This window comes from Pogonomyrmex barbatus, unplaced genomic scaffold, assembly GCF_055798465.1.
Source record: "Pogonomyrmex barbatus isolate J1 unplaced genomic scaffold, ASM5579846v1 scaffold5, whole genome shotgun sequence".
NCBI lineage: Eukaryota > Metazoa > Arthropoda > Insecta > Hymenoptera > Formicidae > Pogonomyrmex > Pogonomyrmex barbatus.
The window spans coordinates 10,515,872-10,533,088 of NW_028297149.1; the positions used below are offsets into that span (position 1 = coordinate 10,515,872).

General features: G+C 35.2%; 1 protein-coding gene across 2 annotated transcripts; it reads left to right on the top strand.

The window, feature by feature from the left end:
- The first annotated feature begins 1,855 nt into the window (after positions 1-1,855).
- LOC105431344 (uncharacterized) lies at positions 1,856-14,800 on the top strand. 2 transcript variants are annotated; one of them, XM_011645473.3, is made up of 7 exons: positions 1,856-2,292; positions 2,980-3,218; positions 7,353-7,482; positions 9,314-10,456; positions 10,938-11,234; positions 11,545-12,117; positions 12,283-14,800. In XM_011645473.3, exons 2-7 carry the CDS (start codon positions 3,049-3,051, stop codon positions 12,946-12,948), a joined length of 2,979 nt encoding a protein of 992 aa, XP_011643775.2. In that variant the 5' UTR covers positions 1,856-2,292; positions 2,980-3,048; the 3' UTR covers positions 12,949-14,800. The 2 variants fall into 2 exon arrangements, with proteins under 2 accessions (XP_011643775.2, XP_088937985.1); XM_089081859.1 differs by lacking the exons at positions 1,856-2,292; positions 2,980-3,218 and adding an exon at positions 6,184-6,302.
- The last annotated feature ends 2,417 nt before the right edge of the window (positions 14,801-17,217 follow it).

Sequence of the window (17,217 nt, forward strand, 5' to 3'; positions counted from 1 at the left end):
TTAATATCAAAATTAAATTCGATATATTCCGCTACGAGTGCACTAGGTATCGAGGCTGTGCAAGCGTCCGATTTCGAATGCCATTTGATGTGCGGCTATTTGCGTGAGAGTGTGTCATTTCCACTCTTAATGAGTTCTATACTGGAGTAAGTTTTCAAGGGGTGAGGATGCGTCCCGCAGAAAGGGACACGTATATTTATTGCCGGCTAATTACAGACTTTACAGACGGTATAATCATGACCAGAAATTTTCAGTAATTAATGAGGAAGTAATAAAGTTTCACGAATAATTTTTATTTGCACGCAGATTTTTATTAATTAAAATGATACGGATTCTCGATATAATTTTGTTAATTATTTTTTTATTAATAATTATTAGAAAATTGTAAAGAATATAGTTCTATTTATTTTAACCCGCTCTACTTATTCATGATAGATTCTATGAATTATCTGATAATCTTGTATATATATATATATATATATATATATATATATATATATATACTATACTATAGAATAATATATAATAGTATATATTATACTATATAATATATATAATAATTTAATAAACTGTTTTAAAAGTATAAAATACTACATTTTTTCCACATAAATTATAATAGTATTATATATAATAATTACTGTACACGTAACATGATACATAATATAATCAGTTCATATACTGTAAATATACTGTAAAACTTATTTATTTATATGAGAGAAATACATGTGCACGCGTGATTCGCCCCCGTAGACGTGCACACGTGTGTTGCGCACACCCGCACAGCATCTATGAACGTCTATGAACGGTAAAGCTCGTAATCGCTACACTTGCGCGAGCGCACGTGCGCGCGTAGCCGGCGGGAAGGAAGAGAATGGGATCGCTCATAGAAGGAGCGGTGAGGGGTTGAATCGAGAGAGAGAGAGAGAGAGAGAGAGAGAGAGAGAGAGAGAGAGAGAGAGCTCGTGAAACGGTTAGTGATAAGGAGCGAGAAGGAGGCAGAAAAGGGTAGGGGTTGCGCTCGATCGTTAAAGCGGCACGATGCCCTCCCCCCCCCCCTCGCGCCCAAGCCACCCATTCATAAAGTTGCATCCTCTAATTCTTAGCATTTCGTTCAATGCTACCACGCGCGAATGTAGGATAGGTATTTTGAAATGATACGAGCAATATTCTTTTTCCTTTTGAATTCCGCATTCAATTTCATTTGCATTCACCTACACAAGATAAAATACATAAAGATAAGATAAAAAAGATAACAATCGCAGCAGATTAGATAGTCTAACGGGAAACAGTGTAACAGTAATGAGTCATGATTACACTTGGACTAAAACATTTTTGGGATTATTATTCTTGGAAATCTTGGAATTTTATCAGGAAAATACATTTTGACATTGAACCTTAAATTTTATTAATATACGTGATCTTTTTTTCAGATCTCGTTATACACAAAATAGAATTACAAGAATTTTATATTACGATCAATAATAAGACTGATGTAGATTTTACTAGTGATCCTGCGTGCATAATTCATTCGTGCTATGTCATGATAACCATAAAGATTTCATTGATGATAACCAATTAAAGATTTCATTGATGATCGACGGTTTATGACGTATTCATCCGAGAGGATTGACCGCGGGCGCATTTCTGCGTGGCTGAAACGCAACACCTGTTCCTCGGGATGAAACCTTGCCCGATCGACCCTGACTGACGGCTGAAGGTCATCGTCGTCGTCCTCATCGTCATCGTCGTCGTCGTCGTCGTCGTCGTCGTCGCCGTCGCCGCCGTCGCCGCCGCCACCGCCGCCACCGCCGCCGCCGTCGCCGTCGAGGGGGGTTGTGAGATGCCGCAGTGCTCTCGTGAGCGAGCAAATAAAAGGCCGTTCGGCATTGAACGGGCGCTTCCATTCATGGTTTCCGGGCGCAGGCGCATCGTGAAGGAACCGCATGGTGCTGACCGGGGTAGGGGTTTCGCGAGGAGTCGCCTACGCAGAGACCCCGGCATCGCTATGCGTGGGCGACGTGGGTGATTCAGAGGTAGCGCGAGCCGGAGTAAGGGCGGACGTTCTGTTCCTCGCGCGCCGGCTCGGCTCGGCTCGGCTCGCGACCCCCGGCTCTCGAGGGAGGGTGACACGCGCTCCTGGAAGAAAGAAACGCGAGTGCTCGCATTTTAAAGGGAGTCGGAGTCCACGCGGGAGTGCGATCCCCTGATCCGCGTGGTGTGCCAGCCTCTACCCTCTTCCGGCTCTTCCGGCTGTTTCTGACGAGCGATGGCCCGCGTTCGCCGACACGACGAGTGAGTTCGAGGCTCTTCTCTTCGGGGCGCTGCTCCCGGGCGAACCACCACCTGGGATTCTCGTGCCAAAAATACGCGCGCGGGAATCGCCGTCCCGGGTGCCGTACCGGTTTTCGAGAACGCGCGCGGAAATCGTACACGCTCTCGTCCTGACGATTCTGTTCTCGAATCTTTTCTCCCTCTTTTTCGAAATATATCCGCGTGTTACAATTGGGAAACGATGGAAGTGAAAAAATTCAATGGGTCCTCCGTGTCTTCGATAATCTTCGTAAAAGATTACGCGGCTTTTGTTCCGTAATCCGCCTTCGATAACGTATTTCGTATCACGTTACTCTCGCAGCTTATATTTTATTCATTAAACATTACGTCAGCGGGCCTATATTTTATTCATCGAACATTGTGTTACTTGGCCTACTCACTTCCCGGTTTATTAAATTATCTTAATTCGTGGCGTCCTTTGAAAATAATTATTTTGTATTAATTTTTCATAATTAACAATCGGTTTACGTAAAAATTCTCCGACATACGCAGAGATCGTATTAACGTCGTGAAATTGTAAATACATGACGAGAATCGAAAAACTTTGATCTTAACTGCTCGGATCGAATAGGTTTAAAGCATTAGTCTCATTGTTAAGTAGTCGAGCCCAAGCATTTAACAGACAAAGCCACGTATGTTATCCCCCAGTTAAGAAGCATATCTGCGACCCGTCCCACGAGTTCGCAGCTTTCATTCTCCCGCATACTGCACGGAGGCATGCAGAGATTCTACCCCTCTGTAAGCGATACGAGAGGCCAATTGTACTGCGTCAGTGTCCAGTCATCGAAGGCATTAATTTTGGAAAAGTACGCGAACATCGATATTCCGGAGAACATGCTCGCCGCACGCCAGTTCGACTGCTTCGCGGAGGAGCGCTCGTACGAGAGGTGAGATTTCAGATGCAGCTTCATTTATCTCGCCCGTTCATTTATTTATCGTTAACCCCCCCCCCCTCCCCCTTCGTTCCACCTTACTACGTGGATTTTGCGAGATTTCGTCATCCCGCTTCCAGTCGCGTTTACTCCCCCGCGATCACGTCCTCGTAAGCGATTCTCCGCTTCGCGATCTCGTAGTCGCGAAATATCTCCCCGGTGCGGCATTGAAACCCGAACGAGAGTGAAAGTGGCAGGCGACGTCATTCAGCGCCCACCAATGAAAACGAAACCGGGAGACTTCGACCGTTCTTATCAAAAATTATTATCTTATCAAACTAGACGTTTAGATATTAGGGAGATGTCGAATATTAGTCCGAAAGAGACTTGTAATTTGAAGTTCTAGAGAAACGGGTTTTTTCTTTTGTCAGGTTAGCATGGCCGAGAATTTTCCATCTTTTTCAACCCTTTACGCACGTGTAGTCTCTCGGACTTCTGTTACTTATTTTTTTATTGTCGGCTAAGCGTTCTTTTTTTTTTTTTAGAAAAATAAATAAAATTTGATTTTATGTACGTACAACACCGAAGGATGCAACAGCAAGTGCATACACAGGATGGAGAGAGATTATTTTTATTTCTTTTTTTATTAGCACTCAAACTTAGCTTGTGATGTTTGTAATTAAAGGTTAATTAAAAGTTTATAATTAAGGGTGAATTTTTACATAGAAAGAAATGGGGTTTGCGAAAAGTCCCCGGTGGTATCTTTTATGTTGTTTTCGTTCCGCAAAAATGTACAAAAATTCTGAGAGACGGGCACAAAATCGATACGCGAACGGGACAAAGGGACTTTGATACGAGCGAAATTTGATCAAACCGTGTCGGTACACGATAGACAGCACTTGTTGTACATTTTGGGTAAATACTGTTGGATCACGCATGCCCGCACACTCGCAAAGCGACGTAATCTGCCATTGTGCGCAAACACACGTTCGCACAGATGACACGCAACACAGACAGATACCGGCCATTTTACTTTCTCCTCCTTCTTGACCCTCGAGAGGAAAAATCTGACCTTGGTCGCCATGGCGATTTCAAGGATATCACCCTCCGTATGCGATGGAGCATTCTGGATTAGATGTAAGATGCTTCAGTATGCCGTTTCCGCTCAGAAAAATAATAATAATAAAATAATAATGGTAATAATAATAGTAAAAATAAATTAAAAATAATATAAAGATTAGTAATTTTGTTATTTTTGTAAGTAACTTGATATGCGACAATGAATACATATTTATAAAAAATCGAAAATTATAATGCGTATTCAAACAAAATCATTCGGTAAATGCTTTTGCATCAATCATGTGAATATTACAAAATTGCAATTAAAATAATTAAATTGACATTAATTATAATTATTTTAATATCCTTTACTTTTAGTTTGATATTAGTTTGATGATGATGAATAAAATCGTGCAAACAAAGTTTAAGTAGGATTATAAAAAAATGGACGGATATTTATACATTTTGCATAATTTAACGAAGAATTTTTAAAGAGAAGGAGAGAAAAATTCTCTAAAATGAGATATTAATATATCTCTATATTCTGAATTTGAATTTTTTACTGTAATGAGTTTTAATTATTCTCTACTTTGAGTTAGTAGAATTATCAAATTGATTATAATTATATTCGAATGCATAATATTTGGAAAAATATCTCTCAAAAGTATAAAATATAAAATATAAAAGTTATTCCACTGTTGATTAAATTAATATTTATTAAATTAATATTTTATACGATTTCTACGTATTTATTATTTTATACATTTTCGGTCAAACATTCTATGTAATATCCAATTTAATCGTTCCTGAAGTGATTCAAATCCATTGCAAAAAAACCGATATTCTATGTACACGTTGAAGTGTACTAATGTTTTAAAACATTTATCTTTACACTTTCTACTAATTTTAAAATTTTAATCCTTTTAGCTACTGCTGTTTTATTATTTGTTTTGAATAATTTTAATGTGATCGCTTTTTCGCAATATCGAGAGAATGTATATCAACGAGAGCAATTTAATCTTGGTTCTAATATTTATATCTAGTTTTAGCAAAGCAAGAGAACGACATAATTTTAGGATTAATCTAGAACATCATACAGTAAATACGGACTTGCTGCTTATTATATTTATTATATGAAAACCGAGCAAACTTTTACATGGCCTGGCAAAATTAAATATTATTTATGTTATTATATATTCAAAATGTTAATATGGAAATATATTTAAAATAATGTCTCTGTCTAATAATTGATATATATATATATATATATATCTGATTTTTAATGGTATACTATTTGTGCTTTACAAGATAGAGCGGATCAAAAACAGAAAGACCTTTTACTATTTTGCGATTTTTATAATTAATAACGAGTTAGCGATGTACTATTAGGAATCAGACACCTTGTATGTAAATATTTAATATAAAGCTGATACAATATATTTTATTTATAATATTGCAATAATGAAGTAATTAAATAATAAATTTTGCAAAAAGTTGTAAATCAATTATTAAAATATTCTAATGTACTATTATCTATATCTGGTAAGAATCAAATTAAATTTTTAAGATAGATGGAGAGTAAAAAAGTAATAATAAATTATGCAAAAAGTTCAGCTAAAAAGAACAGGCTTTATTTTAATAATACTTCTAATAGCACAGTCATGCTGTTTTTCTTAACAGGAAATATAATTTATAAACTTGTCATATATGTGATTTATATTTTTGATCCTCCTAAATTCAAAGTTTTCAAATAGTTTAGAATTCGAATCATAAAAATTCAAATACGAATCGAATAAGAGATGAATAGAGATTCGATTCGATTTAATTTACGTTTGAATAGTTTGCACATTTCTGTAGTTAGAAGACTGTATGATATTTGACACTGTATGATATTTGAATATTATATGAAATGACCTCGCCGCAATCACAAGACAAATCCTTGTCAACAATACAAGACTGATCAATTTAGTTCGGTGCGAACAAGAGACCGTGGTGGTTCAATAAACTTCGTTACGAAAGCTCGTTTCAGGAGAAAGATAGGCAAGTCGAAATATATTGATAAGAATGGCGTAATAAAAATTACAGTGAAACGTTTGAGCAAAATTGTCAATTGTTTATCAATTTTTACACATTTATCGATTTCTAGATTTTTGAATAATATCTAATAATAAAGATTTGTTTCGCAATTGTGACAAAGAGTCATTTCTTATAATGTTTGAAAAATTATATATCTTACATATATCTTCTTTCTTATATATCTTCTTTTACATCCTCTAACGCATTATTTCTTTTCAATGATAAAGTTCAAGGTATAAATGTCTTAGTACAAAAAACATTAAAAGAAATTAGCTATCATTTATCGCAAGTAGTTTTTAACGTTATATATTTCTCAAACTTGTTCAAAAATTCCAGTTAACTAAACAAAGTCGTCATCGTTATCAGTTTGTCTCTATGAATACATAAATAAATACAAGTGTATCTATGAACGTGATAAAGAAAATACTACGATATGGAAATGCGTTTTTAGATATCGAATAAGATATATCGTTTAGCAAGCAGATTGATTTTATTCGAGGTTAAAACCGTTATAATTTTGAAAAACAAAGTCTTATTATATGTATGAAAATATCTATCTTGCGAAGATCATTACGTTTTTTTTTTTCATTACCAATAAGTGTAAAGGTCGTTGTAAAATCTATATATACTTTTCTATTGCTCCTTATTAAAATATTAATAATAAAGTGAAAATAATAAGAAAAAGTTTAAAATAATCTTTGAAAGAATTAAATTTTCTTTAGAGAGTTATAAATTAAATTTTATTTTGGTATCTAAAAAATATTAACATAGTTTATTAAATTTTAGATGCAAAACTTAATAAATATAGAATACAAAATTTATCTTCCTCTTGAGAACTAAATCTTAAAGTGGATTTTCTAAGCAAACTGAGAGTATAATGAGATAAATCTAATTATCTCATGGATTTTCTGAGCGATTAGATTACAGTCAGTAATAACAATACGCTGATAGGTTTCAAAAGATACGGTTATCGAAACGGCAGGTATTTTAACAACTTTTCATATTTTGCTCTAGGAAAACAAGATTTTTCAATAGTGCAACCCAGAAAACTTCCTTGGATCTTTATCAACACTTTCTGCCCGCCACGATGAATCAACTAAAATCTCCTCGCAACAGAATAGATTGCAACCGTCATCCTATGCAAGTAAGTAATTCAAAAGCAATTTACTTGACTTATATTTAAATCATATCATCGTTATGTTAATTAAATGTTTTTCTAACATATTCGTAGCACAACATTTTCATTATTATGAAAAAGTTGTTCATTCAAATTCCTTTGATATCCAGCTGACAGTAGGATTGAAATGTGAAAGTTCAATAAAGTTTACAACCCATTTTTCATTTACTTCCACGCATTATTTTCCATTATAATAAATTTTATATTTCTCTGAAATAAATTACGTAAGTTTAACCTTCGTTTCAATAGGTTTTAGATTAAATGTTTTGCTAATTGCTTGAAAGAGAGGAAGTTTTACATTAAAATGAATGTTGAGCATTTAATGTAAAACTTATTATTCATGAATCACATTTATATTTACATTTGCATATGCTAATATATAACTATATAGTATAACATGATGCGATAAAAAAGGATCTATTCATTTGATTATTCAGCTATGTATCACAAAATTAAAGTGGGTGAACTCAATTGGTTAGCTGCCTACAGGATCTATTTTGTAAGATAGCGGCAAATCACAGATTCGTGATGATTCGCGTTTATTGATTTCGTTAAAAAAACCATCTCGCTAACGAATCGACGTGGAAAACAACGAACTCGATGAATCTACTCTTTCATACTATTTATGAGTTTTATACAGAATAGCGAATTGCGAATCGCATTCGCGTCCGACACTAAATTAACGTGCAGCGATCGATATCAAGGAAATCACTATGAGGAATGAAATTACGAGATCGATAGATCGAAGATAACAGTAGAAAATAATAGCAAAGAAAATAATATTGTCCTATAATAATAGTAATAATATAAATTTCATTCTTGACACACGTTAAAATTTCTTAACTCATTCAATTTCCAATCAATTTCCAATCTCATAGTTTCGTTTTTAATATGAAAGTTATAAAGGGATGTTCGAAAGAATAGGAAAGTATAGGAAACACAGTGAGTGTTACCGAATGTCGTCGATGTGTAGACAAAACTATGACGAAGTTAACAACCGATAAGCATTTCAATAATCACTGCCATACGAAAATATTGTATAGTCATATATATATATTGTAGAATTTCAATAGCAATTTTAATAGTAATAAGTATCGGCAGCCAAGATCATTTTTTTAAACTCTTATCTATATTAAATTTACATTATTATGTGATTAACATACATTAAATACGCATGTTAATGCACAGCAATTAAAAGTAATTTTTAAGACTCCTAATTAGGCTCAGCTAAAAACTTCGCGTTGACGATCGCGGAAATTAGAAATTAGAAGCTTATTTATTTTTCTTCGTCTTATCCTTATTCTTGTTTATCTTCATATTAAATGACAACAATAAAATTTTTTATTGTACTTAACTTCGTTATTATGTGCTTAATCATACAGATGTGGCTTGTCTCGTACTTAATTTGTATAAATTCGTAAAAATGGGCGGTAGCTAGTTACCTTTGAATTTTATATGTAAAAGCATATTTTTCATTTCTTTCAATAGCTGTTAAATCGCGTTTTTCTCTTTGAATAGACTTCATTTCACATGCCTTTTACAGTTATTTATCTAGACTATCAGACTATCAGCCGTCTATTTTCACATCTTGAAGCTTATCTTAAAGCCATTTCAAGTGTCATTTTAGTTAATAAATATCTCTTTATTTGCAAATTACGTGCATCTCGCTTATAATACGTCACGATTCTAATAAGCCGCGGCGACTTTCGGAGTGAGGGCTTTAATTAAGATTATAGCATTTAAATAACAAATATATCGAATTTTTATGCGGAATAAACAGAACAAGAATTTATTTCAGCTCACAAATAAACCTCGCAAGCAGGATGATCAGCATTTTACGCCAAAAAAGTTTAATGTCCCCAAAAAGATCCGATCGTTTCAAAACACCAGTCCAGACCGTTTTGTGAAGCAGTTTCCTTCAGGAAAATTATCGCAGCATTCCAAGGATAGTTCGCTAGGTCGTTCGATTCTCAATCATGTGGATTCCTTAAACGAATATCCAAAGCTATACAATCAGAATGCCATGATCGCCAGTTCACTGAGCTGTTCGAGTGAGAGTCGCTCGAGCTCCTCGGACGATAATCTGACAAATCATTCGCCAGTTCATCAGTTGGACAGCAGTTCGCCCGACCATTTCGAATATTTTCGAATGTTCGAAGATGCTAGTGTCACAGATGCGCCTGGCCCGAGCTTCTCGGGCATCAGTTGCCAAAACGAGAGCTGCCAGTCGAACTACGAAACTACGTACGAAGATCTCAATATGAATCTTCTGAAGATCGATTTGCTGGACTCGAATGACATCTGCTCCAGGCGACAATCACCCGCGTGCGAGGAACGTAGCTCGAGCGCTCAGGAAGATGCGCATGACGAATCTTTAATAACACTGTTAACAAAACATCTGGACATATCGAAGGAAAGGGAGGAAAGCGAGATTACTGAGCAGCGAACTCGCAGTCCAAGCGTTCAAAGAGACGCATCCGATTCGCCACTGATATCGGAAAAGTTGGAAATACTCGGGGAGAATGAAGTAAAGAAGGAAAATTATTCGGGGCATCAGTCACCTGTCACCGTGCCAGGCGAGCAATGGAACGATGACGGAACACTTATAGAGTTAAACGTGGAGCAGGATTTAACCAATGCGTCGTCGGATGTAGGAGAAGAAAAGCTGACGAAGGAAATACAGGACCTCCAATCGTTTGATTACATGCAGAAAGAAAAGATGCTGTCCTATCAATGCAACGATCATCCGAATACTCAATTGTTCTATTGCCAGACTTGTTGCAAAACGATTTGCAGAGAATGCTCCACTAATTGCGTCTACAAACACGTGACAGTGGAACTTTTAGAATTCCTCGATAACGCCCAACGTCAAGCCGAAGAGGTGCTGATCGAGGCCTACCTCGGCATCGATGTTCTTGCGGATGATATGGAAAATATGGGCGTAAGTTAATTAATTGTTCGATTAATGTGAAAGCAATTATTTTCAGGTTATTTTTCTCTCAAATTACAGATCTTTACAATCTTTATACTGAAATACGCACGAATTTTCTTGGCATTCTTTTTATGTAGACTAAAGTTTTAAAAACAGATAAAATTCGAGAGAAATTATTTTTGGTTTCTTTTTCTAATAGGAGTCAATTTTGACATAAATATACTCGGCATGAATATTATAATAAATAACAAAATATAATAAGTGGCATTATTCAGAATTTTAGACGCCTTATAATTTTTCTTTTAAATTTATATTTATAATGAATATATATATTATAAATATAAATTTAAAAAAAATTATTAGGCGTTTAAAATTCTTTGTGCCAAATAATGATATTTAAACATTGATGATTATTTATTAGAATAAATTTAAAAAATACTTATCTAAAAAAAAAGAAAGAAAGAAAAAGTTTATTCTATGCTTTTTGCAGTTGGATATTGCAGCGCTAGATCAAAGAACCAGAGAAGCGCTTACCGATGTAAAGTTCTTTTCACGTCGAATGTGGTCGGCAGTAGAAGAGAGAGAGAAGAAATTGTTTAAACAAATTGTGGAGACTCGGCGATGGAAGTATGAGGTACTTCAAGAGAGATACATAAATTTAAAAGAGGACAAGTCACGACTGTCATTAGCTGTCAGTGCTCTCAAATGCGCTATCCACGACGCACGCTCATCTTCTATGTGTAATCCTGATGAACTTTTGCAAAGGAAAGATATGGTATTAGCTGAGGTAATTTATTTAATAAAATATAAATATTAAAAAGATATATTTAAATATTAATACAATTTATAAGGCAAATAGTAATGTTTTGGAAAATTTGTTTCGTAAATAAATGAATATCATTATAATCTGCTAAAGCGGCAAAAATTGAGCAAAATATGTGCAAAAAGGGGAAGTTGAAATGTATAAAAAAAACAATCTATTTTTTTCTTAAAAGATGTAAGAAAATTTATATCTTTATCATTTTCAAATTCACTTTTCCTTTGATATTTTAATTAAAAGGAAAGACGATTTATGAAGAAATTTTTTTAAATTTTAGATTTGGCAAATACGTCAGAGTCGAAAGACAAAGACCCGAGCTATCCGAGACGAGAATTGGATCTCGTTCAAGAGTTCCGATAATAACGTGCTGTCCGTAATCGCTAATGGAGGAAACGTTTTGGTGAACGGTCCGGGCACGATCGGGGATCGTCTACCGAATCGCGATTACAAATCATCGCAATTGTACTTCCCTTACGGAATGAATGAGCAGATGATGCAACCGATTCCGCGCGGTCGTCCGATAACCGATTACGACCACAACATCTGCCTCCCTAATCGAAAGCACGAGTTGCAAGTCAAGAGCACGGAGGTCATAATTCTGGGTTACTTCGGCGAGAATAATCCCGACAATCTCTGCCGCCCGTGGGGATTGACTTGCGACAATGAAGGTAACATCATCATCAGCGACAGATCCAATAATCGTATACAGGTCTATCGTGAGGACGGTACGCTGATCAGGAAATTCGGGAGCTACGGTAGCGGTCCTTGTCAATTCAATCGTCCAGCCGGAATCGCCGTGGATGCTAGACGTCGTCTTATCGTGGTCGATAAAGATAACCATCGCGTTCAGGTTGGTGACACATTGCATATTTACAATACAATAATATACAGTTCAGTCCCGATTATGTGTATTAGCGGAGCGTAAAGTGCGCTGACACGGACGCGACTGATGCCAATTTCACACAGTTGAATTTGCCGACCGGACACTATACAATATGGAATCATCGTGTTTCAGATTTTAACTCTGGAGGGCGAATTTCTAAGGTCCTTCGGCGAGCACGGCGAGAAGCAGGGTCAGTTTTGTTACCCGTGGGACGTCGCGGTAAATTCAGCTTGCGAGATCGCGGTTACGGACACGAGGAATCATCGTGTCCAGTTATTCAGCGCCGAGGGTATTCCCCTACGCATGTTCGGCGGCCAGCCACATCTGCTGAGGTATCTGGACTCGCCGCGCGGTATCTGCTTCAACAACGAGGGCAAGCTGATCGTTACGGACTTCAACAATCACCACGTATTGATAATTGAGTATAACATGACGGAGATGCGCATTCTTAAATGTGAGAAAGAGTCAAAAGGCAAGAGGCAGGACGGGGAAACCGGTGACGGGCAGAACGAGGAGAACATGCCCACGTTTCAGCGGCCTCAGGGCGTCATAGCGGCCGACGATGGCAGTATTCTCGTCGCGGATTCCCGTCACAATTCAATCAAAGCGTACAACTCGGTCGGCTCGTTAATTTATTCGTATAAGCCTGGTCAGGATGAAATGGACCGTCCACTGGGTATAGCCCTTCACTGGGACGGTAGAATGGCGTTCACGGATTACGGCCGCAATTACGTGCGCTTGGTAAGGCTGGAGCATCAAGTGGCCCCGGTGCCAAGGAACGCCATCATGTTCGGTTGACACTCTAGGACCGCAGACGCGTTATCTTGATGATTTAATGGAAACTTTAGTGATGGCGATGGTTTTCATTTCTGTCAAGGGTGAGCAGCGAAACTCGCGGTCGCCACGAGCAATCTATCGCAATTTTTACAAACGCATGGCGGGATCTCTAAGTCATTGGTGAATTGCGCCAGGAGATACTTTCCGCTAGAAACGAGACAAGAGAATTTTATCTTGTAATGAAAAAAAAAAATAACAATTGACAACGTATGAAGGATGAAGGATTAAATGTTTTGCGCGCACGACGTCGCTTTATACACGTTTCGAGTTTCACATACACATCGTATATACGTCATATATACGTATTTCCTATTCTGAGATAAAAGTTCAAAGATAAATTTCTGAGATGAGAGATTACTTTATATTTATTTCCACATTTTTTTCACCTCGTGTATGTGAAATTACTATGAAAATGTCGTCTGCGGCAATGGAATCTTTATATTGGCCATTCATTGTGGCTTTTAAAGAAAGAGGACATAATGTACTTTATTATTTTAATAGATTGTGTTTCATCAATCGAGTCCTTTTTGAGTGTAAAAATTCGCGCAATCTCTAGGCTCCTATCGCATACATATTTCCAAGCAAGCAAGGGAGATATACATTTGACCATTTACACTGAAAAAGGACTCAATTAATGAAACGCAATGTACATCTATAATATTTATCGCACGTATACGCGAAATTATGTTCAGCTTTTATTTTTCATCTGATGAACTATTAATTTTTTTATATATTTCATCTATCTTTTATGTATTATTTGTATTTGTGTTATATATTTTTATAATTTTATTGCAATGCATTGTACCTCGTGGTTGGATGGACACATAAAATGCGCATACAGCTCAGGTATATTTTTAGATCTTTATTCTCAATTACGAATTGAGCGGAAATATATTTTGGATCAAACCTGAGAAGAAAACTGTGTGCTGGATATTTTGAATGATCAATTGATCGACAATGATAATTAACGATAATTAATCGACAATGCATTGTCAAGGAAAGTTAATGACGAAGGAAATTAATAAGATATCGAGAAATCCGGATAAAATCACATTTTATTAGTGTATTTTAGTCATTATTTAAAAAAATTCGATTGTTTGTCGAATTGTGATAGATGCATTTTTCCTTTTTTTATATATTATTTTATATGACTAATGAGTTTTCTCTATTTACAATGTTAAATTATGAATATAATTAAAATCCAATTTATTTTGCAGATTTGCAAGAGAATAATTTTGCGAAATTGGATTGTTAAACGATACAATTGGTAGTGTCATGCATGATTATATGTAGAAAATAATAATAGAGAAATTTTGCTTTTTACCGTTATTATGTTGCTCTTCCCTCATTAATCGCAAGCTCTCCGTTTTCGGAAGAAGATCTCTGAAGTCTCTTCGCAAAGCTTTCTCCGAACTGAAACCACTTCCATAATTTGAAAAGTCATTTTTTTTCCTACAAATGTCTGTAGAAATCCGTGAAAAAGAAAGAAGAAAGAAATAACATTTCGAATTATGAAGATCCCAATCTGAGGAAACCTTCTCAAGGCTCAAGAGATCTTTATAGAGGCTTTGCAAGTGTTGTTAATTAATTAATTAATTAATGTGATTAATGAGGAGAGTACTAACAGTAGTAACAGCAAGAAGCAAAATTTCTTATAATTTTTTTCTAAATGCAATCATGCATGGATACTGCTAATTGTTTGGCTTATCAATCTAATTTTGAAAAAAAAAGTAGAAATTGCGATAGGTTGTAGTTTTATACTTTAATTTTGTATTATTTTTTTAATTTTCTAATAAAATGTATCATAATTGAATATTTTATTTATTTTTTTTACAATATTTGAGTTTCTTGAATATTTGAATTTATGATATTTGAATTTCTGGGATATGTAAAATGCAGGGTATATAATTGATATAATTAGGTAGAGAATTTTTCACGTTTATTAAATATTTATTATATATTTATCAAATTCTTATAAGCAATATTTATTAAATCAAGCTCTTTTAATATTGATTAGGTTTATTAAATTTTAATAACACGGAAAATTTTTTATTAATGTTGAATTTAATCGCATTTTTTCAATATTTTTAGTTTTTAATATAATAGAATAAAATAGAAATATAGAGAATTATTTATATATACTAGTTATATACTAGTTATATACTAGTTAGAGGATTATATCAGTTTAGTCTTTAGTTAATTTTAATATATTTTAATTTTTATTATTTGACATTCTCATATTTTATATCTAATAGATTTATTGATTTAATAAATGAAATAAACAAGGAAGAATATTGAACGAAGAATCATCATAGACAACGAGATATTTTGAATTGTAAAATGTCATGAGGAAATATAGATGAAAAATTGGAAAGTAAAGGAGAAATATCCATCCAGAAGAAATTAATCTTTTATTTTCCAAATTTGTGGAGCGTTATTTTTCCCTCAGAAAAAAAGAAAGATAAGGAAGGCAACTTATATTATATAAATTACTTAAGAATTAGCCATTGTTAAGGTAACTACCTAATAATGTTAGACATTAATGTCACTTAATGTCGTTATTATGGTTGAAAAGATCAGTACAAAATGTATGCATGCGTGTAAGAGAGAGAGAGAGAGAGAGAGAGAGAGAGAGAGAGAGAGAGAGAGAGAGAGAGAGAGAGAGAAAGAGAGATCGTTAAAAATTGCATTGAGAGAAAGGCGGCAGGACGCTGATTGTTCGCGATTGTTTAAAAATCTGATTGAAATGGAATTGATGTATATGCATCTTTTAAGCGCCGTAGACACGGCGCATATTTACGAATTATACGATGTATATATCATACGAATGGTCCATCGACTCTCTCGGATCCGTTGCAAATTTTCATTATATTCATTGGGCATCTTCCATATATGAATATCTCGGAACTAGAACAATCAATAAATATCTATTGTATTTCTTAAGAATAATAATAATAATAATAATAATAATAATAATAATAATAATAATAATAATAATAATAATAACATATTTCTTCCGTCTCTAAACCACGGGATGACGTTGATCGTTCCAGTTCCCTGAAAAGAATATCCCGTGTATTAATCTTTCTCTTGAGCTATTCGATTCAAAGTAACGACGTAGCACATTTAGTAGAGGAAAAATATTTTTAACGAAAAAAAGAGGGAAGACTACCCGATGGAAGATGCGCCGCGTGAAAGTATGAAAGCACTTTTCTACGAATGTCTCATGTGTGGAGAAATAATTGGTATACTTGCTCGCATACCTCATAAAGTGGCGATGTTTGCAAAGTGGCCAGGCAAAATTATCTCGTGGCACGTGTACATTAACGTGTTAGCAATCAATGCTCATTCATGCGGCAACGCCAACTTTCGGCTGTGTCAAACACATAAAGAAGTCGTAATACGAGTTCACCACTTTATGATATATCTGCGTCACAAGCGAGAATCTGCGCCGGTATTTTTCTAGATGAAATAAAGGCGCGTGAATCTTTTTTTCGCGAGAGGATCCGGAAGGGATCGTGCGACTTTCTTTAAAAAAAAAAAAAAAAAAAAAATCTTTCATAAGTGTGTGACTAGGGAGAAACTTTCTACGTATACTAGATGACATTCTGTATGTTTTATGTTTACTACGCGGAGTGTTCAATAGGAATCGACTTCTTTCTAGATTGCGTCTGTGATCTGTGGGATTACAGGCGAGGGGGATGAGTCTTCGTTCCCTCTTCCTATCGCGCCTCATTCCAAAATAGTGAAATTCACACTCACACTCGCGTAAACATCACTTTGCGTCGAATCAAATTTGAAAATAAAAATTTACTTAATAATGAAGAACGCCAGTAGTTCTCAACGTGGACGTTGGCGTTTGGACACTCCTTTGAAAGTTTCAAACATCAGATGATTTCGGATAAATGTAGGAAAAGCGAGTGTCAAAAATTCAAACATTAATCCAATTTTTTAGTGTTCAGTAGCGGAGAAATGTTAGAAATATTATTATAAGTCAAAAAGGCGTCAGCCCGAAAAAGATTGGGAACCACTGAATTACACGATCAATGCAACGACGCAAGTCCGTTTAAAAAACGGACGGAAATTCAAGCTTTTTCTGTACGAACGTATCCCCGCGGACGAATTGTTGAGAATAAACAAAGACAGGATAAAAAAAATGAAGTCGGAAATGCCAAAAGTATAAAATAAAAAATCAAAAATATAATATACATTTGTCCGAGAAGACACTAA